The sequence below is a fragment of the Syngnathus typhle genome, linkage group LG3, assembly GCF_033458585.1.
Source record: "Syngnathus typhle isolate RoL2023-S1 ecotype Sweden linkage group LG3, RoL_Styp_1.0, whole genome shotgun sequence".
Classification (NCBI taxonomy): Eukaryota; Metazoa; Chordata; class Actinopteri; order Syngnathiformes; family Syngnathidae; genus Syngnathus; species Syngnathus typhle.
In genome coordinates, this window is record NC_083740.1 from 19,176,640 (window position 1) to 19,204,336 (window position 27,697).

General features: G+C 39.9%; 2 protein-coding genes across 2 annotated transcripts in view; one reads left to right on the forward strand and one right to left on the reverse strand.

Moving 5' to 3' along the window:
• Positions 1–6,306, forward strand: part of LOC133151189 (collagen alpha-1(XVII) chain-like) — a 27,417-nt gene extending 21,111 nt beyond the window's left edge. Inside the window, exons 36-51 of the mRNA XM_061273995.1 lie at positions 442–471; positions 804–920; positions 1,008–1,130; positions 1,476–1,571; positions 1,656–1,781; positions 2,092–2,136; positions 2,219–2,326; positions 2,400–2,537; positions 2,656–2,817; positions 2,902–3,033; positions 3,323–3,472; positions 3,674–3,814; positions 3,902–4,051; positions 4,166–4,246; positions 4,673–4,717; positions 5,081–6,306. Coding sequence (XP_061129979.1) covers positions 442–471; positions 804–920; positions 1,008–1,130; positions 1,476–1,571; positions 1,656–1,781; positions 2,092–2,136; positions 2,219–2,326; positions 2,400–2,537; positions 2,656–2,817; positions 2,902–3,033; positions 3,323–3,472; positions 3,674–3,814; positions 3,902–4,051; positions 4,166–4,246; positions 4,673–4,717; positions 5,081–5,130 — 1,694 coding nt within the window. The 3' untranslated portion in view covers positions 5,131–6,306. The remainder of the gene's footprint in view (positions 1–441; positions 472–803; positions 921–1,007; positions 1,131–1,475; positions 1,572–1,655; positions 1,782–2,091; positions 2,137–2,218; positions 2,327–2,399; positions 2,538–2,655; positions 2,818–2,901; positions 3,034–3,322; positions 3,473–3,673; positions 3,815–3,901; positions 4,052–4,165; positions 4,247–4,672; positions 4,718–5,080) is intronic.
• On the reverse strand, positions 5,899–27,676 carry LOC133152035 (serine/threonine-protein kinase 10-like). Its single transcript, XM_061275561.1, has 18 exons — positions 26,895–27,676; positions 25,068–25,232; positions 22,773–22,821; positions 22,433–22,582; positions 20,856–20,928; positions 20,547–20,741; positions 20,170–20,251; positions 19,129–19,260; positions 18,254–18,916; positions 17,999–18,129; positions 17,741–17,864; positions 16,223–16,402; positions 11,610–11,739; positions 10,597–10,721; positions 10,300–10,491; positions 9,492–9,617; positions 9,303–9,416; positions 5,899–6,971 (listed from the first exon to the last, which is right to left on the reverse strand). Exons 1-18 carry the CDS (start codon positions 27,042–27,044, stop codon positions 6,825–6,827), a joined length of 2,928 nt encoding a protein of 975 aa, XP_061131545.1. The 5' UTR covers positions 27,045–27,676; the 3' UTR covers positions 5,899–6,824.
• Between the last annotated feature and the right edge of the window lie 21 nt (positions 27,677–27,697).

The following is a 27,697-nucleotide window of genomic DNA, read 5'->3' on the forward strand; positions in this document are numbered from 1 at the left end:
AAGATGCAATTCATAATTCAGCCAATATTTTTGCGTTGACAAGGTGTGTGGTGGCATTTCTTTTCATTTCATTGAGGAAAGACAATTTGAGTGATTATGAATGTGATTATACAATGATTTTAACTCCTATGTCAAGGCATTCCCAAACACTTTTTAAGATTTTACAGTACACTTGTGAAGTACAATTTTGCTGTTTTTAACTTTTAAATACAGTACAGTTGGATTTAATATTTGAGAGCTATTTTTAAAGCTTTGTTTAATTTTCACACAGTAATTACAATTACAATACATTATTTGAATCTATGTAGCTATTGTTGGGGCAGTTGGAAAGCCAAATATTATTTGAGATAGTACTTGGCATAAGCACTGCTATATTGGATTTGGATTTCAAAGCAACACTAAGAGATAGCCACAACTAAAACATTTGTGCATTTCTTACAGGTGGTTCAGGATTCTCTGGAGTCTCCCTTGGTAAGATTATTGTAATGTGTGTTTAATATGAAAAGTATGGTTATGTATCATTACCAATCCCTTACAGAACCATGTCCTCAGTTGTATCACATGAAAGAATATGTACGTATATTACTTTGTACAGTATGCTGATTGAGAAAAACAAGAAGGTAGTTTAGATGGGCAAGATTTGTAAGCATCTCTGTCTGTCTGTCTGTCTGTCTGTCTGTCTCTCTCATAAATCTTAAAGAGATAATGAACTCGTAAATTTTATTTGGCACTGGGACAGCTACAGTATACCGGAAGCATTTTTTTGGTGAATTTCAGTAAAATTGTTAATGCGTTTGTACAAGGGGGCTCATCAAGACGAGGATTACCTGGACCTCCTGGACCACCTGGTCCACCTGGAAGAGGTTGGAGTGCATCAGGATCAAGTGAAATGGGACAGTACATTGCAGAGTACATTCAGAGTGAGATTTTGTTTATTTATTTCCAATGTCACTCTATTAATCCATTGTGATTAATGACGAATTCAACAAAACTGTTTTGAAATTTAGGTGGAAACCTTAAGCAGTATTTGGTGGGGCCTCCGGGACCTCCAGGGCCTCCAGGGGTCTCAGCGGCTTCAGGTGCCGTGATGGTAGATGATGTAGCAAACCGAGTCATTGCCTACATGCAGAGTAAGGATGGGTCACTGTTGTTTTGTTATTTGTATGAATATTAGTATTGGTGGGAAAGAATGTTCTGATCTCCTGCTTCATTGCCAAGCACTGTAACTGAGCAATACTACACAAAAGAGATGCCATAGCACAAGTCTGCTTTTAGTATGCGATGGAGATGTTCTACTAAAGATCACAAACCAGTTGACATCGTATCAACAGCACATTTGTTGGTTGTAGAAATGCAGTATTTTTTTATTCTAGATGCTATTAATTAAAAGTCCCACTCCATTGACAGAATCTAATACATAACATGTGATCTGTGTGGTTAAACTGTTCAAACTAAAGCATAGTCCAATAATCCAGGTCAGGGCAGAGGATATGGCGGAACCTCCGGCTCGCTTGGTCTGGGTGTTCAAAGTGGCTCCATGTCTGTCGATGACCTCATTGCCCTTTTACAGCGTAGGTCTTATGAAACTGCTCAAAGATTCCAAATTTGTCGAAAACATGTTTGACAGCACAATATGTGCGTGAATTTGTTTGCAGGAGAAGAGGTGAGAAGGTATGTTGCTGGTCCACCTGGTCCACCAGGGCCCCCTGGAGCACCAGGTCAAGGAAATTATAGATTTGGCATGCAGGAAGTGGCTGAACGTGTCATCAGTTTGATGAAAGGTACAATAACATTTTCTTCCATTGGCATTAGTATTACGCAAAACCACAAATTCATTTGAGAAAACCTCCTTACAACTCCTTAAAACATGAAAAAAACAAGCAAATAAACAAACAGAAAAGTATCAGGGCAATAGAAGAAAAGTTAGTACTATAAAATGATAACTAAATGACGAACAAAGACATGTCCACAGTAGCAACTTTATTAATGGTTGGCTATTGGTCCCCTTTTTCTTAAAGCTGGTGTCACAATATTTAAGCGTTATGATTTGATAACATCAGTATGTCTAAACATGAGTCTGTCTGACATCAGAGAGGGGCATGGTTGGTGCATCTGGACAAGGAAATGGCTTCTCGAGTAAGTGACAACATTTATTTATGCCGTTTATCCAATCAAATTGTCTTATACTAATGGAGATTTATTTTTAATGCCCAATCAGGTGCTGTTGGACCCCAGGGGCCACCTGGTGTGCCAGGTCCACCTGGACCTCCTGGAGCATCAGGAACTGGGAACTACTTGAGCTCAGATGTTCGTGAATATTTGCAAAGTGAGTGTGAAAAAAGAATATCATCACTCACATAGATAAATCAACATTGTTATACGACTTTGTTATTTTAAAGGTATTGCCGGTAGAGGTCCTCCAGGTCCACCAGGGCCCCCAGGACCCATGGGTCCACCTGGGACAAGCACTGAACTTACCTACATTGGTGGTGCGAATGGCGAGACTATCACATCAGATAGACGGGAATATGTCAGCAGTGAGTACAAAACATTTCTGGTACAAAATGTTAGTCAAGAGTTCTTTGTTAAGCATTTGTTCTTCCATTTGAAACTGGCTCTGTGGACGATGTGATAATATTTGGGAACTGTCTTAAGGTGGTAGGACAAGAGGAGGTATGTTTGGCATTCCTGGTCCACCTGGTCCTCCTGGACCCCCAGGAGAAAAGGGAGATTCGGGTGTATCTGGTGGTAGGAATTGGAACGTGGATACCGGAGACTACTCCAGTATGGCTGTGGGAATCACAGATTACATCAAATGTAGGTGGTAAACAAGAAAGACACATGTGCTACAGTGGAATTATTTTGATGTCTCTTGTCCTCATCACCTCTGTCTACATGTAGCCCATGGCCTGCTTCGAGATGTTGTCCAAGGTGGTGCTGTCCAAGGGCCTCCGGGACCTCCCGGTCCTCCTGGATACAGCCAGTGGTTTGGTTCTCAAGATAATGCTGTGGATATTGTGGAGTACATCAAATGTGAGTACATATCTGCTCAGATTGCCCTCAAATTTAGATGTGAAATTACAAGGCTATTTTACTCTGAGATGTTCATCAAACTTGAGGACGTTAAACATAAGCTATGGGACAAATAGATGTTTGGATCATATCTGACTCTGAACCATGGGGCTTCTTTGAACCAAAATCATTTTTGACTTTGACTCTTGGAAATATTGATCCTCCAGACAAATTGTCGTAGAAATGGCTGGGAACTGCAGCATTACATTCAGGGATGCTGTGTTAAACCCTCTGGACATGTCATCCTCAGCCCAAGGTCTGCTCTATGACTCTGGAAGAGATCAATATGGCCGTTCTGGGCAAGGACTAAGAGGACCACCTGGACCTCCAGGACCTCCAGGGTCTACCCGTTGGTATGGTTCTCAAGGAAACGCAACAGATCTAGTGGAATACATAAGATGTAAGTGGATTCTGACAATGCTTCCTCCTCTAAACAAAATACACTCAAAAAGAGCACCTGTCCAGATGAATTTCATGCAAATCCTTACTAAGCAATAAAGTACAATGGAACTACAGCTTTGCAGATTCAGCAAGCTTTTCTTCACAGTAATACAATTATTATTGAAGATATGAACTAAACCACCATTTATCTCATTTATAGCTCACGGTGTGTTACGTGACATCATCAGAGAGTACAGCAGTCATATCCACCAAGGACCTCCAGGACCTCCTGGTCCTTCAGGTCAAAGTCAAGGGTTCGGTTCCAGTGGAAATTACACACATCTTGTGGAATACCTCCAATGTAAGCAATCACATGACGATCAATGGGACGTGTTACACAAACACTGGAAAGCAAACATTGACATTTTACAATTCAATGTTTTTCTAGCACGTGGTTTAATTGGTGACAGAAGATGGAACAACTACGAACACAGTGTTCAAGGGCCACCAGGACTTCCAGGGCCTCCAGGAGCTCCTGGATACAGCCGAGTGTTTGGCTCCCAAGCAAACGTCACTGATTTAGTGGAATTTATCAGAAGTAAATGACTTTTGACTTTTCAAAACATTGCGAATCTAATTGTAGAAAAAAAAAAAAAAAGAAACAGCTGAATGAGGTTAAGTGCAAGATGACAATTCCACATTTCTCCCACAGCAAACGGTGCCATTGTCGGAGCACCAGGGAGACCAGGACAAAAAGGGGAAATAGGATTCCCAGGCCCAAAAGGAGACAGAGGTATACTTTCAAAATAATGATACTCTACTTTGATATTGGCTACCATTCGGAATTCTGATTTTATCGTTTGTGGCACTGTGAGGTATTCGTTAGCATGTCTGTCTCACAGTTCAGATTCTGGATTTGGCCAAATGACCGCTCCAAACTGTCCAGAAGTGTGATTTTGAGTGTGAATGATTGCCCGGTGAACCGTTCAGGGTGTACGCCGCCTAGCGCCCAAAGATGATCAGCTGGTGTAGGCTCCAACATACCTGTGACCATTGTGAGGATAAGCGGTTTAGAAGATGAATGAATGATTGTATTTCACATGTCCTGATCCCTCCATCCCTCCAAACCCATCCATCCCTCCAAACCCATCCCTCCCTCCCTCCCTCCCTCCATCTATCCTAACCGTCACGATAAATAATTTTGTCTGTATGGATGCAGGTGACCGTGGATATCCAGGGCAACAAGGGCCCAAGGGAGAAAACGGTGAGTGGTCAGCTTGATGGTTGGCGGTTTGTAACATACAGCACCTCAATTTTTCAGTTCCCTGTACTATCATGGCTGGGTTTTGACCTTAGTGAACCTCATACACCAATAATGTGTGACATACTGTACAATCCTTCTCCAATATTTACGTGCTAAGTGTCGATTTACTGTAATTTCATCTGACTTTCTGAGTCATCATCAAATTCAATTCATTTTTTAAATATACTTTAGTAAATTTTATAACTTCATGATCCTAATGTTGTTTCTCACAATGTTGGTTTTAATTATTAGCACTATTAACATGTTTAACTCTTTCTAAAAAACTTGATTTGATATAAACTGAACAATGTCTTACTTTTTCAGGTGACTACTCAGCAGTTTCAAGGAGGTCAAAGAGGCGTACTGTTGTCTGAGCTACATGACTGTGGATGAAGGTGGCCTGGCGTGATGCACAATTGTTTGTTTTACAAGAGTAAATGTATGCAATATTTTTTCATTACTGTATCTGCTTCGCTATCAGGGATGGTATTGAAAATGAATTTTAAACCAATAGCCGAAACTTTTATTGTTAATTCACAAGTGTGACTAGACTTGGACACACGTACAATCAAACCAACTGCTGTTATTATATTCAGAGTGTGTATATATTTTGTACTTATGTGCAGTTGAATGTAGCTCGAAACAAAATTTTGTGAACCAACTTTACAAAGCTGGGGTTTACTTTTGGGTTTCAGCTTGTGGGAAAAAATATATATGGCCATTTTTAAAGAACTCATAGCAAGACTAAGCACAGCTGTAGTACAGAGGAAACTTTATTTACAGAAAAATGAAAATCTACATGACGGAGGCCACCTAGAAACTATACATTTTTAAAAATGAATAATTTTTTATGTGAATTATTAAATTGATATCACAGCAAAGTCATAACTACGCAAGACTTAATTTCACAATTACAGCTTTAAATTGTTCTACGATACAAAATGAGAGAAGCAAGTAAGTGGCCGGTTTTATTTACCCGAAATATTGCTTAGTTATGTCATGTACAAAAAGTGCACATCTTTCCACTTTGTTTTTGTGCCTTACTATTAAATACCTTCAGTAACACTTGATAGAAAGATAGCATGAAATGAGTTGATAATTCAAGAAATCCTAAACAAGTCAGGCCCCCATTTTGCTTGAACTTCATTAGATGTGAACATCCTCGCAAACCAAAAACACAAACAAACATGCAAAGAGCTCATCTTTTGCTTCTTTTAATCCAGACAATTTATGCAGTGAGGATGAATTTATTACAAAAAAAAATCTGATGCATTGTAGCTCAAATTAACCTTTCAAAAGCATTATGGCTATTTAAGCAAATCAGACTCGTGACACCTGCTAAAGAAATGTTTTTTTGGTGAAGCTGATTAAGAAATGACAAACAATAATTAAGCTCATAACTGAATGCTCTTGTTGATTAGCATGTACACGATAATAAAAGGATGGATCTCGTCATTGTCCCTGAATACTGTTCACTTTTACCCATAACTGGATAATGGGAAAATTCTAACTGTTTTAGTGGAGAATAAAATGCTGGTTTATTACTAAAACACAGTGGTGCTATCATTTATTGGATTCCACACATGACGTTCTCAATAGAACTGTCATCTTGTTTTAATGTGCGATTCTGGCTATAATAATGTCTTCTTACACCTTCTCCACTGTTATGCATAACAGAAAAATGCCACCTGACATTTACAGCTTGATTCTCCCATCTTGAGACAGAAAGGCATTCGGTGGGCGGCGGGGAGAAAAGCGCAAAGCGCTGAATTAGTAGAACTACTGTACTTAAACCCAACTGCATCTCAACCTACAGTAAGATTCTAAATCAGAGATGCATACGAGGATTGACTGTATTCATCATGGATTTACGATAACCAAAAATCTTATGATCATCTAAAATGTTTCCAATTAACGTTACAAGAAATGCGATATAAATAGCTGCAGGAAACAGAGGTGTTCAAAGAGGGGTAAACCTCGTACATCCTTTGCTGGTGGTCCAAGTAGGAGAGGAAGGCACAGGCTCAGCCACATCAGTCCAACTGCTGAGAGGACAGCAGGGGTTGGCCTAGAAACCAGTGGACTGGACGCTGGGGATTGGATAGAACTTGGAAATGCGACTCTGTGCGGAGGGGTTAAGGCACTCGGACTCTCCGCTCATCTTAAAAAACATTTCCTGCTCCTGCAACTTCCTGGCAAACTCTTCTTCCAGGGCCTGTGAGCCACAAGGGAAAACAACAATGTTGAACTACCGTTTTTTTCCGTGTATAGTGCGCAAAATTTAACTAATTTATTGTCCTAAAATCTGGGGTGCGCATTATACATGGGTACAAAAACATTTTAAATTTTTTTTTTTTTAAATTTTTTTTTTTTTTTTTTTTTTAAGTCCCAATGATCGTCACACACGTAGGGAGGCAATGGGTCCCATTTTTATAGTCTTTGGTATGGTCTTAACTAGGCTGGATGTAATTTTTTTTGTTGGCGTTGATTTCTCCGACTGCCCGTAAACGCACCACCGCGCTCCGTGCGCGCACGGGACAGCAAACGAGCAGGTGATCAAGCAAGCGTCTGATACGAGAGCATTGCGGTCGCATGGAGCGTGTTTGAAGTGAACAGCAGAGAAGAAAGGAACAAGGCAAAGTGTTGTGAAATAAAATGCACAGAACGGATGCGCAAGACACGTCAGCTATATAAAGAGCGAGAGTTGTTTTCTTCCTATTAGTTTCAATTCACAGTTTAATTAGCAGTTTCAATCAGCAAATAACAAAATGCGTATTACAGGTAATATTTTATTTCACAACACTTTGCCTTGTTCCTTTGGTCTCTGCTGTTCATCCTAAAACACAAAGGCGCTCTTTGAGCAATGCGACAGTGAGCGCCCGGCGCGCTGCACCAAATTAAGCTCCCTGCGCAGTGCGCACTGAGGTCCACTTAAATTTTAGAAAGTACATCAGGACTTTAAAAATATCTTCTAAATTTCAGCGACGGCTCTGTCACGATAATCGAGTTGGGCAGTCGGCGGCGCGCTACGGTTGAGCGTTCTCTCTCGCGCTCTCTCGGGCTCTCTCGCTCGCTCTCTCTCGCTCTCGCACACACGCGCACACACGCACACACACGCAAACCGGATATTACACGGAGGCCGCCATTACAGATGCGCAAGACACGTCAGCTATATAAAGAGCGAGAGTTCAGTTCTCTACCTAAATCCGTATTACAGGTAATATTTTATTTCACAACACTTTGCCTTGTTCCTTTCTTCTCTGCTGTTCACTTCAAACACGCTCCATGCGACCGCAATGCTCTCGTATCAGACAAGGCTTGCTCGATCACCTGCTCGTTTGCTGTCCCGTGCGCGCACGGAGCGCGGTGGTGCGTTTACGGGCAGTCGGAGAAATCAACGCCAACAAAAAAAATTACATCCAGCCTAGTTAAGACCATACCAAAGACTATAAAAATGGGACCCATTGCCTCCCTGCGTGTGTGACGATCATTGGGACTTAAAAAATAAAATAAAAAAAAATTAAAAACTTTTTTTAAAAAAATTCATAAAAATTGGGTGCGTATTATACATGGGTACAAGCTTTTTTCCAGCATCCGCATGCCATTTTTAGGGGTGCGTACTATACATGGGGGCGCACTATACACGGAAAAAAACGGTATATTTATTACCCATCACGTACCAACATGAAACATCATAATCTTTGGATTTTGTGTGTTCTGTTTCTTGTCACTTGAACATGTATTAATAATAAGCATATATGTATGAATTTTCCTTTTGAGACTATAATTCCCACCAAGTGAGATATTTCCAATTTTCTAGCTTGAATTCAGCCCGTCATGCAACACATCCAGAAATTATTCTCAGCACTTTACTTTTCTCACATTCGACTACAATTCAATAGTATCGTCTACTTTTATTAGTTCATCGTCAGTATAAATAGTTTACTTTTCTCAGAGTTTCACTTTTTCAATGAGCACTATATCTTATTCAGAATCCAGATGATTGGAAGTAATTTCTAAAGGCCCACACACCCGAACTGTCCATGTAAGTTTCCACAGTCGATAGTTCATGTCCAAACACAAACCAAGCATAAAGTCAACTAATTTGTTCGTTGATTGCCAAGACAGGAATCTTGAAGCATACATCTGAGGGATACAGAAAGGTTCTCATGCTTAGGTGTAAATAACCGCAGTGGCCTCCATTATTCATGAATGAAAAAAATTCAGTACTGCCTGCCAAAAGCTGGATGTTGTTTTTAGCGAAACAAAACAAACAAACAAACAAACAAACAAACAAACAAACAAACAAACAAACAAACAAACAAACAGAACTTTTTCCAGGTTCTCATTATGATGAGTGGTTTAAGGAAGAAAATACATTCCATTTTGGAATTATTGTGCAATATAAGACAAAGTGGAAAAATTCAAGTGCTGTGAATACTTTCAAGATGCATTTTGCATTGTTATAAAATCAGATCTTTCAATGCCTGACTTTGGGCTCACAGATGCTCTTTTTTAATTTAAATGATTATCCAAGTGTTACCACCTTCTTTCTGGGTCGTAGCTTCTCTCGCCATTCTTTCAGCTCCACGCTATGCTCCTCATCCAGCTCCTTCAGCTTCTGCGTCTCATGTTCAATCAGCAGATGGCACTTCTCGTTCTGTGAATACAGAACATAAAAAGTGTCAATGGATATAGCGTTAAAACACTGAAAAGAATAATTTACAAGCCATACTTGCAACTGTTGCAGCTCTCGAATGTTGGCGTCACATTGCAGCTGTAAATCTCGCATCTGGTTTTCATGTTTCTGATGCTGGTGGAGTCGCTCGTTCTTTTGTCTCTTTTCTTCTTGAACTGCAAACTTAGAGAGACACTACACGTTATATGGAAAATTGACTTTTTAATTTCTCATTTGTTTTTTGTTTTTAATTGCAAGAAGTTGGGCTGCATGTTGGGCACATAAATATTTTAGGACAATAAATTAGTTACATTTTGCGCATTATACATGGAAGAAAATGGTAGTTAGGGTGCAACTTCAACTTGGAGAATAAATAATTGAGTTTTACGGACAACAACACAGGTCAGTTCAGTCCTAACCCCGGCTTGTAGCACGAACTGTTGCTAAGATGAGAAGTGGAACGTCTTCTAGGGCATCCATTTGACAGTCCAGTTACGATCGATTCCATGCCCTAAGAATGAACTGATCCGGTTGAATGAGAGTATTCACAGGCCAGGTGAGATACAGTATGTCTTTTCCTTTCGTAAACGGTCAAGAGTAACCTTTGCGAAAGGGGGCTTAAAGGTTGCATTGAGGCACTCTTCCAGTGTTTCTAGAATAGGAACGATCTGCGAGGTGATTCCGGGTCATCTTGCTCGAATAGGATATGAAGGTTTCGAAGGAAAAACGAGAATCCGAAGGGGGCCTATAATGCAGAGTACACAGTTGCTCACCAATTTCAGCCAGACAAGAAAAAAAAAAAGGAGTGATAGCAATTTGCTGGAGGCCTTTGGTCAAAATTATGTTTAGTCCACATATCTATTACCTGTTTGACCTTCTCTCTCTCTTGCTCCGGTGTGACAACAGCTCCGGTGATGCGAAGACTTTTCTTGAACATGGCCATGCGGGTTTTGGCCTCACTGCGTTGAATCTTTGGCAGTCTGGCTCTTTCCTGAGTCTGCTTGTTCTTCATCTCTTCGATCAGTCGCTGGTTGTAGCGCTGCATTTGCTCCATCTCCTGCAGGGGAGGAAATAAAATAGTCTCAGGTTCCACTGTCGAATAAATGTGGAGGCATAACTTGGAAAGTGAGTGCGTGAGTGCGAGAAGGACAATAATGCACACCTTTTCGTGTCTTTTCAGCAGCTGATGTCGTTGCATGAAGTATTGGTCTTTCAGCTGCTGCTTGAACAGTTGGTGTTTCTCCTGCAGATGACGCTCTTCCAGCTCCCACATGGCAGCCTCCCTTGCTGTGTGTGGACAGACATAAATGTGCAAAGGTTAAAGAAAGAAAACAACAGGACAAAACTGCCAGTTTTGTAGAAGAGTAAAATTTTATCTGATGTCAGATGACATGCAGTGAGTCAGAAATAGTGAATAGCAGAAAAGTGGTCCAGTGAATGATAGCTGATCAGTCAAGGATCCCAGCTCTTACCTGAAGTTAAGTGGGATGGAATCCAGGTTCCACGTGACTTGCACAGAACAAATGGTATACAAACTGGATGAAGGCTTGAAGTGCTTGTGTGCAAGGAGTTTTTAAGCTGTAAAGTTACCTTTGCTGCCTGTGAAAGTAATCCTCAACCAGGCTCCCAAGACTTGGTTCAGCATGTTTTTTCTCAGAAAGTATTTTTGTGAGCATACTAAGTCCCATGCATGTTTAGTATGCAATAACAAGATGTTCACTAATCGAAGGAGAGCGGGACGGCGCCTTTCTCCATAAAGAAAAGGATTACTGCTTATCTAACTTGAAGAAAATGTCACGCTGAATGCCAGCGGTCACAATAAATGGGGGAAAAGCTCCTGCTGTCCAAATGATAAAAAAAAAGCACTCGCACATTCTTGACGAGGGGTAAAATTATATAGTGGGCCAGCCGCGTTTTTCTCCATGTTTGATTCTCTATTTTGAGCACATTTGGTCAAATATACATAATTTTAACACCGGTAAATAAATATGTGCTTATGGACTCAAAGTGCTTTATCCTTTATTTGGAAACAAATGACATGTACTTAGAAAAGAAATGACTATTGTACTACTGAATGTTGGTATGTGGCAACTATGAAAAATCATGATCTTCCTTCTCGCATATGGTTGTGGCACGAAAACCACACAAGCAAACAGAAGTGACACTTATCATTACCTCTAAGAAGCTGCTGCTTGTGGTTGAGGCAGTCTCTCTCGATGGTGGCCAGCTCATGTTTGTGGTGCTGGATAATTTTCTTCAGAGCGCTGTCAAGATCCTGCTGCTGCTTCTGAAGGAACTCCTGCTCCTATATGTGAAGTTATACAACTAATTTAGTCAACATTTTTCTTTACACGGTCATGTTCCTCATGTAACTGTCGAGTTGAAAATGGCAATAATCCCCCCCCAAAAATAGGTAAAAGTAAACCAACGTCCGAATGAGAGATGGTTCTGTCAAATATAAAGGTACAATGTCTATTTACACACAAACCAACGAACAAAGCAGACAGTTTGATCTGATAACACTGACATAAAAACAATGACCTGCTTATAAATCACGAAATTCCTGCCAACACGGTTCACATTACACACAATAAATACAAATACTTAACTTTTTAATATGAGGTTCACAAATTGACAGCCCACCCTAAAAAAACATTTCATCTACTTTATTCAAATTGAAAAGTGATCTTAAGCTTGGTGTTTAGTGGATGCACAAGGTAACAATCCCATCTGAATGCATTCTCAGTTCCAATGAGGATGCATTCAAAACAAAATGTACACAGGTGAGTTCACTTACATCCTGTACAGAAGCATTACACAGGAGGAGGACGACGGAAAAGACTGAATCATAACATGGGCCACTCCCTGTGGATCAAAGTACTGTATATTACACTCCAACACATTGCACTATGCACCGCACACAGGTCCCCACTGTCCCTGACAGAGCAAATTTGCAAGTGGACGGTTGAAAGAGGAAAAACGCTAGCTGTATCATCATTATGCAGGACTTGGCATGCAAACAGTTTATGCAAGAGTTGCGGGGAAGCTATAGGGTCGGAAAATAAGAATCCACCACAAATTGCACACTCGTTACCTCCTCTGGAGGTGCTTGAATAATATCCCCTTTAATACGCTTCATAATAGCATTTCTCACATGCTTTGGAGAGAGTCTCACTTCCTGTTTGTCCAGCAAGGGAAATTATGAGCAGTAAATGGAAAATAGTAACAGAAAAGCTGGGTGACAAAAGGAGCAAAAGTGTATTCCAATTACACTGCATTAGCTGTTTTAATTTGTTTTATTTTATATTTTGATGAAAAGGTTAGATTATCCTGTCCCAATGGTGCATTTAGATGAGCGTGTAAATCATTTTATGACCAAGTGCATATCTCAAATCATCTTTTCCCACTAATTGTAATCAATTCCAGGCCCCCCAATGTTTTTCATGAGAACTATTTCTCTCATTATTGTACTGTCTATAAAGAGACAGTAAAAACATTTGTCCTCCTCATAACCTGCAAACACCTAAAATGTGACCACAAAACATGACTGTACCTAACGTATTGTACTTCCCTGTACTTCCGTGGGGGTCTATTGTTAGTACCGTATTTTCCGCCCTATTAGGCGCACCGGGGTATAAGGCGCACCTTCAATGAACGGCCCATTTTAAAACTTTGTCCATATATAAGGCGCACCGGACTATAAGGCGCATAAAATAGAAGCTTTACTGCAACAAACTGAGGTTGACTAGGGTTGCGGTAAAGTTCAATCTAACGCATTGGTACTACTTACCTATGTTTCCCTTCCATATCGATCCGTAGATTTACTCGAAACATGAACAGAGCAGCCTATTTTGACATGAAATAGCCTCGCGCGTATAGCAGCTATCGTTATAGCATTAGCCATCCGCAATTTCCTATGAGCCTCAGCTCGCAATTTCCCATGAGCCTCAGCAAAGTGTAAACAATCGCGTTTCTCAAACGAGCTCCTATAAAATCATCAGAACTGACTAAAGTTCGATCTAACGCATTGGTACTACTTACCTATGTTTCCCTTCCATATCGATCCGTAGATTTACTCGAAACATGAACAGAGCAGCCTATTTTGACATGAAATAGCCTCGCGCGTATAGCAGCTATCGTTATAGCATTAGCCATCCGCAAAAACCCATGACCCCCAGCTCGCAATCTCCCATGAGCCTCAGCAAAGTGTAAACCAGGGGTCACCAAACTACGGCCCGCGGGCCGGATACGGCCCGCGGGACCGATTAATCCGGCCCGCCAACCCTGAATAAATTGTATTATTAAACTTTTTTTTTTTTTTTGCTCATTTTGCCTGCAATGACTGCGTTTCCCCAGTAGATGGGGAAGCTCGCCTGCGCATTTACTACCGGAAGCCGTGTCAGAAAGCTCGGTGCACACTCACAAGTGCGTGTACGGACATGGCGCACTCGCGCTCTATTTGTATCAGTCCCGAATTTAGAGCGTGGGCTGTGACGACAGCATTCTTGTAATTTGCGCGCTGAGCTTTCAGATGCAGTTTTGCGCTAAAGCCACCCACAAACCTTCCCCTGGAATCCTTCCGTTAAAATGTCGCCCAAGTAAAGCAGGGTGAACACAGTGCCGAGCGTTTAAAAGAGTTGCCAATTTGGCTCGACGTACGCGACGTGACGTTCAGCCACATGAACGTCAACATCTACCCGTCACAGATCGAGGTAAACGGACCAACACCTCGGATCTCGCCTAAGAATTGCCACAAGAAATTTTACTCCAGACTATGACGCACTATCAAACTAAAAACTAAAAAGACAGCGGTGTCTACAAGCCTACTGGAACCTACAAAAGGATTATAAGGAAGGAACACAAGAACTTTAAGAGACTGCTCATATGTGTCAGAGAGGTTCTGCTCTGACAACTGAGCTGAACTTTTATCTGTTAAGATTGTGCATGGCACAACAGAAAGTTAATGTTCCATGGTTTTTTTTCTATGAAGAACCCAGAGAGAGTTATTTAGTTATTATTTATTTCCTGTTTTTTCTGTGAAGAACTCAGAGAGGGTTTAGTTATTATTTATTTCATTAATAGTGTTATTATTTGTTTCCTGACTTTTTTTCTGTAAAGAACCTGGTAAGGGTTATTAAATAACCGTTATTTGGTTATGTGTGGCTTTCTGGAAAACAATAATTTTTTAAGCTCCCCTACGATCGTCACACTTTTTCTGTTACAAACTGCCACCGGCCCGCCATCAGAGAAGGGAAAGGTTATGTGGCCCTCACAGGAAAAAGTTTGGGGACCCCTGGTGTAAACAATCGCGTTTCTCAAACGAGCTCCTATAAAATGATCAGAACTGACTAAAGCTCGATCTAACGCATTGGTACTACTTGCCTATGTTTCCCTTCCATATCGATCCGTAGATTTACTCGAAACATTAACGGAGCAGCCTATTTTGAAATGAAATAGCCTCGCGGGTACAACAGCTATTCGGTGACGCCCCCTGACTACAGTTACCTTAATGTTGGGAAGCGATGCGACCTTGTAATTTACTAGTCGTACTAAAACGTACTAAAACATTTTGGCAGAGCACTGTGTACAACCAGTATGGATCAACAAATTCATCACTTGATCCATATATAAGGCGCACCGGACTATAAGGCGCACTGTTGACTTTTGATAAAAAATTTTGGTTTTTAGGTGCGCCTTATAGGGCGGAAAATACGGTAATTTGGCACAACAGCTTAATAGCGCGTTGCTTCCATCAACTGATGTAGTCCTCCCAAAGCAAGGAAACCAAGGTGAGTTTGAAAGTTTGTTCATATCTCAAGACAAAAAAATATTCCAATGACAGCACTATATACTAATGTCATAAATATTGAAGACCTCTTTTTGTTCAAGACCACTTTTTTCGGACTGATAACAGCATGGACTATTCACTAGTCACAGATAACAATACCAAATACAGATACCACTAGTACTTCCATCCATCCAATTTCAACACCGCGTATCCCGTTCAGAGTCACCAAGGGGTGGGGGGTATCCTGAACTGGTCTCCAGTCAGTCGAAGGGCACACACAGAGACAACCAGTCACACCCACATCCACAGTGTCCCTGAGTGGGACGCGATCACACTGCTCGCACACCCCTAGACCATCAGTGACCCCATTCATACTTTTAATACATAAACCTTCCCCCCTAAAAACAACGACAGATTATTTTAAAGAAATACCGATACATCCCAATATAGCACTATTCCTTAAAACTGGCAAATTTCTATTCTTCTAATTTCTAGCTCCTAATCATAAAACCACCACAAGAGATCAGCTGATACTGGTATCGGCTGCTGTCGCGAGTACGATACCTTATGTATAATACAGCCAGTATGGTATCAGTAATGATATCTGGTTTTGGTACACGCCCATCCCTTGTTGTAAACGTGTAATTTATTAGAATTCTGCAGATTAATAGCATCAATCAGAGAAATCATTTTGAAAACTTGGAAAAAATATGTATTAATATCTGACAGTAGCGTGTTGTTAACACATCTGCCATAAATAGCTGTGAAAATCTGATTGCCTTTGCTTTCCATGTTCACCAGTTTCCACCCACGCATGTCTACCATTTCCAGGTTAACAATAGACTTTTTTTTTTTTACCCCTTTTACTTCATCTTGAATTTGGTATGGGTTTGAATAATGGTGAGGATATCACGTGGACTGGATCATGGCGTGTGGATGACAAGTAAAAACTACAATCAAGAATTGCAGCAGAGTAACAAAAACAAAACAATGCACTGACCTCTTTTTTCCGGTTTTTCAGCACGTTCTGATACTTGGACAATTCTTTGTCCTGCTCAGATTTGATGCGTTTGGCTTCATCCCTCAGTCGATTGGTGTGCTCTTGTTCCAACCTTTCGATGGTCTGCTTTTGCTGCCGCTCTAGATTCTCTACCTCCTGGTCATACTGACGCTTCTTACTCTGGAAGCACACATAATAAGCAAATTCAGGTGACCAAACCACACGTCTTCCACCATAGTTACAATTAACATATATATAAACCAGGCCAAGACTGGGTGTGAAAACTCAAAACTTTCAGCGTTCCACATGCGGGACAGAGGATGTATAGACTTTGCTAGGGAATTTGCGCGACCTTGTGGACATTTGATACACCGTTAAAAAATTAAGTTGCTGGAGAGTTGAATAATACCCAACATTTTAAGATACAGTGCAGGGTTCAATAGGGAGAATAAGATGTCCTTCTTCTTATATAAGTATAAGTAATATTGTCTCAAGCCTAATTGAAATGAACAAATAAATAAATAAATAATATTGAACATTTATTGGTGGAAAACAATGCATGAATGGGTGAACCCACAGGTGACGATCTGCAAGTACATACGTGGGGGTCCAACACTGTATACGGCAAAACAGTGTTTCCCAACCAGTGTGCCGCAACACACTGGTGTGCCATGAGAAATGTTCGGCTGTGTCGTGGGAAATTGTCCAATATTAATTACGGAGCGCATTGTGAACAGAATCGCCAAACCACTGGTTAGTTAGCGCAAGACCTGGTCAGTCACTTGCTAACCACGCGTGCATGAGATTTCATATTGTGCCGGTCTAATTGTGCTGCATCGGCGCATATTGAATTTATGTGTGTGCTTTTGATAACAGCGACGCTCTGACGGCTATGGTGCGTTAGTGGACTGACGGAAATCCTAGCATGTAGCTGGATGGGAGAACCTAGATTGTGTTTTTTTTTTTTTTTTTTTTTTTAACTACACAGACATGTCGTGACACCTTCACTGTGATAACCACTCAGCTGCTGCCAGAACAGCAGGTCGTCTTTAAACGTGACTTTGTTCTGAATGTTGCAATATTTATAGAGCTAGTCTAAACAGTAAACAAAGTCATGTTAATTCTTTTGGATTTTAATCGCTTTCAGTAGTTTATTCCTTACACTGTCTAAAATATTTTTAAAAAAACGTCACTTTTATTAGAAAAAAAAGAAATACAATAAAAGATTCTGTTATTTAACTCTATATGTAGGAACAGGACTTTATTTATACAGCACTTTCACAACATCTTTCGTCATAACGTAACTAATTTTGAGATAGAACCTGGTGTAACACTTAAAGATTTTTGTAGGTGATGTGCCTCGAGATTTTTTCCAATGAAAAGGTGTGGCATGGATGAAAACAGGTTGGGAAACACTGCTGTAAAAAACTCATAAAAAAGATCCCCAAAAATAAGCTGATATAGCGATGGTGTGAATGATTAATCGTGACAGAGCTGGGCAAGACTGTAGTAACTCACTGTAGTCTCTTGCTCAAAGCGGCGGTAAATCTGCTCTTTCTGCTGGTGCAGCTTATTGCTGAGCTGCTGCTGAGCCCTCTGCTCTTCCTTCTGCAGAAGACGCAACTCCCTCAGTTCCTGGCGTCTGGCAAAGTGGAGAAAGCGAGGAGAGGAGGGAGTGAGCAAAACAGACAGACATTATTACTTTTGTTTTGTCTAGTCGGGAAGGCAAATTGTACTTCTCCAGGCCATTAATAATAGCTGAGGACACATTTATACCTCAGGAATCTCATTTCTTCATTCTTTGTGTCATTGTCGGTAATGATCTTTGATGTAGTCACACTGACTTCCACCCCGTCCACAATGAATTTGCGTGTCTTTTTCAATGTCTTCTTCTGACGCTTTGTCTCCTGGGAAAACAGGACCAAAAAAAAAGTTGGGGCTCCATATATCAGTTTGCAACTTTTAAACAACATTTGATCACCCAACAGTCTTATTAACACACAGTAGGTGAATATAATTGCTGTGTGGTACCTGAATGGAAACTGATCCGGGCTCTTTTGTTTTGGACAAGAAGCTTGAGATGGACAGATTCAGGTCTACACTGCTATTATCTGCAGTTGAGCTCCTACCAGAGTCGGAATTGTCATCTTGAGCTTTGTCTGGAAGAATCTTCTCATCTTCTGCATGCTTCTTTACGATAGGCTTCGCTTCATCTTTCTCTTTTGAGAGAGCTTCATCCCGACTTGGCAAAGCCACCTTAACTTGTCTGTTTGAGTCCTCTTCTGCTTGTGTGAGTGATTCCTCCACAGTAATTATTCTTTTCTCTGGAGAAGTATCACCTTTTGGTATCTCTGCAGTAGCTTCTGGATTGACTGGAACCTCAGCGGCGTCAACTTCTTTCTTGTTTTCAGAAGGCATCTCAAGCTGCTCCATTTCCTTTGCAGGCGGGATCAACAAGGCCTTGGCAGGTTCTACTTCCATCTTTTCTGCATGCTCTGTGGCTGCAGGGGTAGTGGACTCTTCCACAAAGCTAGTGACCAATACGTGGTTTGCGACAGGGATCTCAATGGGTGTTGTGACGGCCAGTCGTGGTTCACCCTTCTCAGGAACAGATTCCAAGATGGTGGGAGAAAGTGGAATCTTTTCATCCTCAGAACTGGCAACACTCACATTGGAGGGAGCACGTTTATGGCCCTGCAGCAAAGGTAGACGTAGCAAATCACTTATTTTTTAACCAACTTGACATGAAACAATCTTGTTTATTGATCGTGTTTAATAATGCAGCCATTCATGAGCAAATACATTTAACCTTTGGGCAGCACAAAATTTACAGCATATTTGCAATTGCTTCACTGCACCCTTCAGCTCATACTAAAAAAAAGAATGCAGTTTAAAGGTTTGCATACCATATTTGGTTCAATTTCTTCTTCTTCCTCTTCCTCTTTGTGCTCTTCAATCTCCTCAGTCACCTCAGCCTTGGCTTCAGCTATTATCTCTCTCAGAGGCTTGCTGCCTGTCACACTGGAAACAAATGAATGCTGCCAAGAAACAAAGAAAAAAATTAACAAAATTAAAAAAAAAAACACACATTGGCAAATCCATCTCTTATGCAACTTTACAGTGTGTTGTACTGAAATGTATTTTTCCAATAAACAGTATAGGTATTATTGTAGTTGCAGTACATATCTTACACCAGCATTGCTGTTAATACTTTGGTTTGGTTGTTTTACTTGGTTTGCTAAATTTTATGAATAGTACACCCCTCTCCATCTGCAACAACTCTTGAGACCGTGGCAATAAAAAGGTGAGGTGGTGAGTTTTGCCTGAATAGATTTCTCTAAATTTGATATAACTAACATTTGAAACAACTATAGAATAAAATCCATTAAGAGTAGAACAATACAATTTTGCATAATATCCTAAATCTGTAGATTTCACATAAAATAAATCAGGAAAACCCATGACTTGAACTGGGAAGCCCTGTGCAGTTAGTATGGAATGACCCAATACTGAATGTTTGATATACAAATGATTGCCTTCATTCTTGACTTTATTCTAATCCCCCTTTGTACAGGTCTTAAATGTATGTAACTTTTAACATAACTACAAAGTAAATTTCTTGCCACTTTGTCCTTTTACGGCTCACAAACCCTTCAATGCAACTGTGATTCCATATTTCTAAAACCCTTTAAGCCGTCTTCTCAAGCACCAGCATTATAAAAGTCTTTGCTATGTCAGTGTGCATGAACGCATGCTGATTGGCTTGCATATCTCTTTAAGCATGTACAGTAGCTGTAACCAGGCAAACAATGTCAACCAATGAAAAAAGAAAGGCCCTCTCTGCGTCTTATGTGTATTTATGTGCAAGGATTATTGTTTATTTTCTGTGAGCAAGTTTTAATTGAGATAAATGGAAAAGAGTTCTGAGAATGTTCATTTGGAGGCACCTGCAAAAGTTGTGCGGCACTCCACCTGTTGTCCACATTTTTGTCCAGACAACGCTTTAGGAAATCATTGAATTCTGGAGACCTGAAAGGGTCAAGATAAAATAGACAATCGTTAGTCCGACGAAAGGCCAACTGAAACGCCAACATTATTTACATGTTTTTCCAGTGTCTAATAAACAGATGGAAAATGAGCAGCAACAGGGGTGTCAAACTCATTTTATTTGGACTGCAGAGGAGACTGTCGGGAGATCACCAATTCAGGACGAACAGTGAAGATTTGGTGATAAAAATCATACAGTGTAGAACAGTCTTGACATGTCAAGACAATAGAATTTGAATTGATAGTATTTCCATGAGGTTTTAATGCTGAGACCCACCAACGTGATGGCTGCATCAGAGTAGGAGGGTCCGACTTGGCAATTTTCAGAAGGACTCTCATGGGGTTCATCTCGTGATTGGGTGGCTCAATTTGCGCCAGCTCTATCAGGGTAACGCCGAGTGACCAGATATCAGCTTTGTAGTCGTATGGACGGTCCTTAGATGTCTCACACATGACTACTTCAGGGGCCATCCTGCAACGGAACAAGTAGTAACATAAGAGCATTTCTGTACCTTAAATGACTACATGCACTTGTTTTGCCAGAACCCCCAAAATATATACATAGATTTTCTTATTTTACACTCACCAATATGGCGTCCCAATGAAAGAGTCTCTCCTCTGCAGTGTTTTGGTGTTTCGAGCAGAAACACCAAAGTCAGCTGAAATACATGTAAAAAATAAATAAAACTAGATCTTAGTGACAGGAAATCTACATTAGTTAGATAAACCAAAATGAAATCATACAACCAAAACAAAATGCCCAAATTAACATTTATTTTCTTGGTAGAATCTGAGACTTACTATTTCATTAAAGCAGAATCTCTCCTGACAATTATTTTTTGATTAATAAAATGTTATGAATAATGGTTACAAATATCTGGGAATCACTTTTATTCGAGGAATGACTTTGGTAATGCTTACAAAAATGACTGTAATAGTACAATGACTCCAGAAGAGTCATGTGAACGTACAATCATCATAAAAGATGAGCATGCGTAACCTAGCACTATAGAGAATGTTTGGCGCGCATTATTGTGCTATTATTGTGCTATTTTCAGAATTTAAATCTCTTTAACTGAATAAAATACCTGTAGGTTAGTGTCACATGCACATAAAACAATTCTAAATAAAACAGTTCTGTCTACATCTTTAGATTATTGAAGTATCAATTCAGAAATGTTACCTTTGTAAATTAAAAAGAATGCATACCAGTAAGTAAAATAGAGCATTACTGACATTTTACTTGGGCAAAAGTAGGTTCCGTATTTTCCGGACTATTAGTTGCAGTTTTTTTTCATAGTTTGGCCGGGTGTGCGACTTATAATCAGGAGCGCCTTATATGTGAAATTATTAACACATTATTACTTGATCATTAACACATTACCTACTTACTAGAAGTTTCACTTTAACTCGCACGAGGGCACCCTAAGCCTGTGGAATAATTAGAACTGCAACTGACGATGAGTCTGACGTCCACTCACTTCCACGGATTTCCGGAGTCAGCGGAGTTGTTTATAAATGACACAGAAGACAATGATTTCGATGGATTTAATGATTTGGAATGATAGGGATGGTTTGATAAAATTGTTATTTATGTTAGAGTTATTTGATATATAGTTTATATATAGTTATATAGGCCTGTGGAATAATTGGAACCTCAACCAACGATGAGTCAGACGTCAGCGCCGCATGTACTTTCGCAGTCAGCAGCGGCGTTGTTTATAAGTGACACAAAGGATGACGATTTTGATGGATTTAACGATTTGGAGTAACATGGATGGCTTGATAAACTTGTTATTTATGTTATAGTTATTTGAATAATTGTTAATATGTTACATCAGGTTTGCGATCCTGTTCCTCGTTTGTGTTCATGTAACGTTAGCATACCGTATCGTTAAGCCTGTTATTGCCTATTCATGTCTGTTCTTGGTGTTGAATCTTGTCAAATAAAGTTGCCCCCAAAATGCGACTTGTACTCCGATGCGACATATATGTTTTTTCCTTATTTATTGTACATTTTATGGCCGGTGCGACTTGTACTCCGGAGCAACTTATAGTCCGGAAAATGATGTAATTAATTCAAGTGGGTCTTTTGCAAGAATATTTGTTATATGAAACCACGCTCCTTGATGACAGGACACTATTTTACAGATCCTTCCTTACCCAATTTAACATCACCATCTAGAGTGAGCAGGATGTTGCCAGCCTTAAGGTCTCTGTGGATGATTTTTATATCATGGAGGTAGACAAGGGCCTGTAGAGTCTGTCGGCACACCACCTTAATTTGTGGCTCTGTCAAGGCTCGCTCTAGTTCTGAAAAGGTAATGGACACAAAATACAGATAGAACATGCATATGGATTAAATGAGAGGTTGGGAACATATGACTCGCGAGCCAGATATGGCTCTTTGGGCGACGTTAAAAACGTTATTAAAAAGACACCTGGATTAAATAAATCATGGATGAAACATTTTAGTAAACAAATATATAACAAGTGGACTCACCTAACATAACAGCATCTACAGCACCTCCCGCACAGAACTCGATGAGAATCTACCAACATTGGTGGAAACAAAATTGAGTTATTTTATTAGTGAATCATCAATAACAGATCAACAAGCATAAACTAAGGTTGCGTTGTTAAAACATTAAAACAATCAACAAGGAATATAAAGCTGATCATTCACGTTAACGAAACAAGAGCTCTTCCAGGACTGATTTATGGTACTGGATGTTCATTCGCATACCAGGGCTAGATTGCAACATACATATGTGGAGACAACGTGTGCATTTCACACTGTCATTAATTAACACGTAAACAATCAGGTTGTCTTATCATAAAATCTCAGCATAAACCCTATGCATAAACTCTATGTGAAGTAACGAAGGACTCTGAGTGCTTAAAAGCCATTTTGAATCGTTCAATAGGGCTGGTGGCGTAAGAGGATTGGCCCAGTTGGGGCCACATTGTGGAAACTGTTTCATGCAGCTACGAGCTAGACCTCTTAAGATAGGCCTTAGCCCTTCTGCTGCAAATAGGATTACAGTTTCTATGCACACTGGCCCTCAAGTAGTGGGAACGTGGCAAAGTGCAGATTCTGGAAGCATATTTTCTATTGAGCTTAAACAAGTCTAATCTTTTTGCATGTTTCAAAATTAAAGCTTGTCTTTGAGGACGATGCAAATCTGTTACTAGTTCGCACATAAAATGTTGGTGAAAAAAAATTTTAATCACTGCTATGAAGAAAGGAAGTCAGGCTGTGATTTGGTTCAACCACTGAGAAAAGCTATTTTGTTTGATGTTTTCATTGAGGCACTCGTGTTATTCATAGACATTCGGTATTCAAAATCAATTGTTTAAGCACCTGTAAGAAAAGACTAGCCCGAACTTTTCACTGTGGTTTATCGGCATTCCACAGTTGAGAGGGGCTTTTTAAGACTGATCCACTTATAGTAACAAAGCCCATAGAGGACTGAAAATGACTTAAGACTCAAAACAATCTTGGCTATTCAACATGCAGTTGCACACTATTGTATGTTTTTCTGTAGGCGAGCAGTTGTTTCAGTGGCTGAATTGTTATACAATGGCTCCCACAGAGTAGCGGCATTATTCATGGCCTGGGACCGCGGTTTCCTCCCAAACATATTTGTTTGACAAATGTGAATGCACAAATAAGACTTTTTTTCCCCTTGAGGGTTCAAAGTATCCAAGGACTGAATTATTCCATACACGATGAAAGGTACTTGTAAATTGAAAAAGTGCTTGTTACATCTTTGATTTTCATCTATGAAACGTACTGTATGTACAATGAAGGATATTTTCTGAGCACTGTTTCTTATGTAGGAGGTGAAGAGATAGCAACAGCATATTTTTGTTAGTTTATACAAACTTATGTATATACTTTTTATACTTTTATACTGTTTTACTTATCATGTCAATCAATGTGTACATATTCCTATTAATCTATATATTTTATCATGTCAATCAATGTGTAAATACTCTTAATAATTTATACACACAGTTATTCAATCGTGTTATAACAGCCATTGATCACACACACTTTTTATTCATTTGGGGACACAATGTTTATAGCAGTCGTCACCAACGTGGTGCCCGCAGGGACCAGGTAGCCTCTAAGGATCACTTGGGTAGCCCCAGGCCTACTCTTCTGTACATGTAGCTCACCAGTGATGGGACATTACTTTTGAGGTAATGTTGTAAAAGCAACTATCAAAGATTCATGGAAATACAAGTGTTGCATAGCCGTTTCCTAAATATTGCGAGAAGTCAGTAATATGATCAGTGTCTTCACATAATTGTGTGTGACCTACAGGTATCCCTCGGAATTAATTAGTACTGCAGTCGCTCTCAGTTTTTAAAAATGGCTTGGCAAGCCCTGATTTAAGGATACTCGGTGTGGTTTTTGGTTGTAATGCAAATCAGTACATATGGCATTTGTCTCATAATATATTAAGTAACACCATAGAATAACAATGTAAAACACAGTCTAGGTACCAAAATAAAAAAAATCCAATTTGACAGCGCTATAATAATCCTGTATGATGATTAACAGTTAAAAGCTATTTCATACGTCTTGTGAACTTTGGCCCTGGAATTTGATAAGCATACAGTAAGAAAATGTGTTAAGCTAGGGAAGCATTTCAATATCCTACAATATTCAAGCTGTGTAAACTGCCGTATAGGTTTACAAATAAACATGTTTTGCAACGTTTTGCAAAGACTAACCACCTTCAGGGAAACATTACTTTGATATATTGCTCAGCATGCAGTTACTTACCCAGAGTTTGCCCTCAAAATAGAAAGCATCAAGCAGCTTGACAATATTTTGGTGATCACATGAGGCCAAGATGTCAATCTCTACCATGTAGTCCTCCAACTCTTCTTCAGTCTTTGTGTCAATAACTTTCGCAGCAGCGAGGACACCCGTCTGTTTGTTCTGAGCCTGTAGAATGCAAATGGATGGTTATGAAAATGCATTATTTTGAATTTGAGTAAGAGTTGCAGTGTTTATCTTTTGGTAATTATCTAGAATAGGCATCTTCAAATGATGGACTGAGTCAAGGTCTCATGTGGACCAGTACAATAGTCCCTATGTTGTGACCACCTGATTGATTGAATATTGATTGATTGAATATTTATTGATCCCCAGGGGTGGCAGCAAATGAACCTGTTTGTTTAACTGAAGAAAAGGCACAGGTTGCATGGCCTATTTTAAAAGTAGAAAGGTTTACTCATAAAAGAACATTTTGAAGAATGAAAGGACAGACCGCTTTTCTAGTCTTCCAGAAGCTCAGCCCAAAAAGAGCAAAAATAAATGTTCGGCCCAGAGATTTGGGGGCACCCGATCGTTTTCTCGAGAGGCGGAATGAGCAGGAATGCTGCGCCTCCGAGCTGAGTGAACAGTGGTTTTGGCAAACATTTTAACATGGCTAAATGCTCCAAAAATTTGATTCAGCACGATATGGCTCTTATTAGACTAAATGCAATCTCATGAGGTAAAGAAGTCTGTGAAGCTCCCGACCAACTTCTCGTGGAAACGTATTCCATTTGTCTTCTGCGATCAGAAAAAGTTAAATGAAGCTGCCACAGGGACATGGAATACTGTACAGCCTTTCCTTGTGATCTGCCAAGTTTAGTAGTACGTTCTGGAAAACTGATAAAATCCCAGAGATTTCTTTAACTAAGAATTCTATCGGTGTAAAATTGATCATGTCCAGTGGACTATTCAAACCTCCTGTCAGTGAGCAGGACATTAGCCAATGATGATTTTTAATTTGAACTGCAAATGTAAAAATCATCAGTTGTTCATAATACTATATTGTGCTTTCTGTGGGTCTGGGATGAAGCAAGTTTGGCCACTTGTGACAAAGTCATTGTGCAATAACGAGTAGTGGAGAAATGACAAGATGAAATGAAGTAAGAAAATCTTTGCTCAGAAAGACTACTTCTTGTAACACTTCACAATGGTTTGACATACATTTTCTTGATTTCCTACAAAAACCTCTGGGTGCATAACAGTGCCCTTTGCTTCTACTTATGAAATGAAGCAGACACTTGAGAACTGCTATTTGACTGGTATTCACACTAATCAAAACGGAAAACATTAATTAGTAATTCTTGTCGATTCAGTGAATTTTCCTGTCACGTCTTCTTTGTTTATTGAAAAAAAAAACCCAATTAATCACTCTACTTTTATGGAAATTTTGGATTCAGTCACTAACATGCAACACACAAGTGTTTACTTTTCTAAATTGAACATGCACGATTTAGAACCACGATGAGCATACAAATAGAAAGTAAAAAATAGTTTTAAATATCCTTGGTTGTTTTGGTGCTATTAGCAATGCAACAAATTTATACTGATGAGATCTAGACCATTGTGTGGAATGAGAAGGTCCTCGCAGACATATTTGACAGTTCTGTCACAAGGTTTTTTGTGTGGGGCTTTTATGGAAGGTGGGTGGGTCTCAGTTAAAAACAGAAAACAAAAAAAAACCCGTCTCAGCTGACACTGCTCATGGCACTTGCTGCTTGGAGCCTTCTGGGTACAGTTACAGAAACGGATCTGTATTTAAAAGAACACGAAGAGTTTGACATTCCTTACCTTGAACACTTTTCCAAAGGCTCCATCTCCCAATTCACCGATAATGGTCCATATTTCCTCCGGATTCTCATCTCGTCGGACATTCTCGTATTGTTTCTTCTTCTTCTCAGTTCCCAATTTAAATATTTTACGTAAATTAAAGAATGACATACTGAAGCATGGGAAATGCCGATCAAATCAAAAGTTGAATCTCTTTCTATTGTGGCACCATATATAAAGCAGACAAGTATTGTAAAGTCTGATGACCACCGTAGCTTTTGATAACAATCCAAAACCTAGCTTAGCCTCTGATTCTCGACTGACCAGTCCAGAGAATTCTGTGCTCTTTTGTCCATCGTGGGTCACTTGGGTCATCCAAATGGTGTTGAGTCTCCTGGACTCGTCGCGACATCAGAAATCTACTCGAACGATACCATTCATGTAATGCTAAGGAGTACCAAGGGCTTGTACCTACTCTGAGCGACCAGTGGCCCCGTGGGTTTCCTTCTTCAACCAAAGTGGAAAAAGAGTAAAGCGATTTTTCTTCCAAGTAGTTCTGAGCAGTAAAAATATTAAAAACTTTTAACACCAAGTCCGGTTATATTACACGTAGCACATAGTTCTGCATTAGCTAAAACATTCATCCTCCCGGGGTTGGGTTTGGTAATCTAGCGGATTTAGTACCAATGCGCGTCCACGCGTGCGCGCGACGTCGCGGTTCTTTCTTTTCACGTTCTTGTTGGTAGTTGGCGCGGACAATCAAGTCGTTTGTTGTCTCTATCTACAAGGACAATCTACGAAACAGGTCGTTTAGGGTCAAATTA

Bases quoted from the DNA above. Each gene is read 5' to 3' on its own strand.
- LOC133152035 (XM_061275561.1), bottom strand. From the start codon at position 27,044: ATGTCATTCTTTAATTTACGTAAAATATTTAAATTGGGAACTGAGAAG. The intron at 18,130-18,253 runs GTACCACACAGC...CTGTTTTCCCAG, and splicing joins CCGGATCAGTTTCCATTCAG to GAGACAAAGCGTCAGAAGAA. The intron at 16,403-17,740 runs GTGAGTTACTAC...GTGTGCTTCCAG, and splicing joins GCTTTGAGCAAGAGACTACA to AGTAAGAAGCGTCAGTATGA.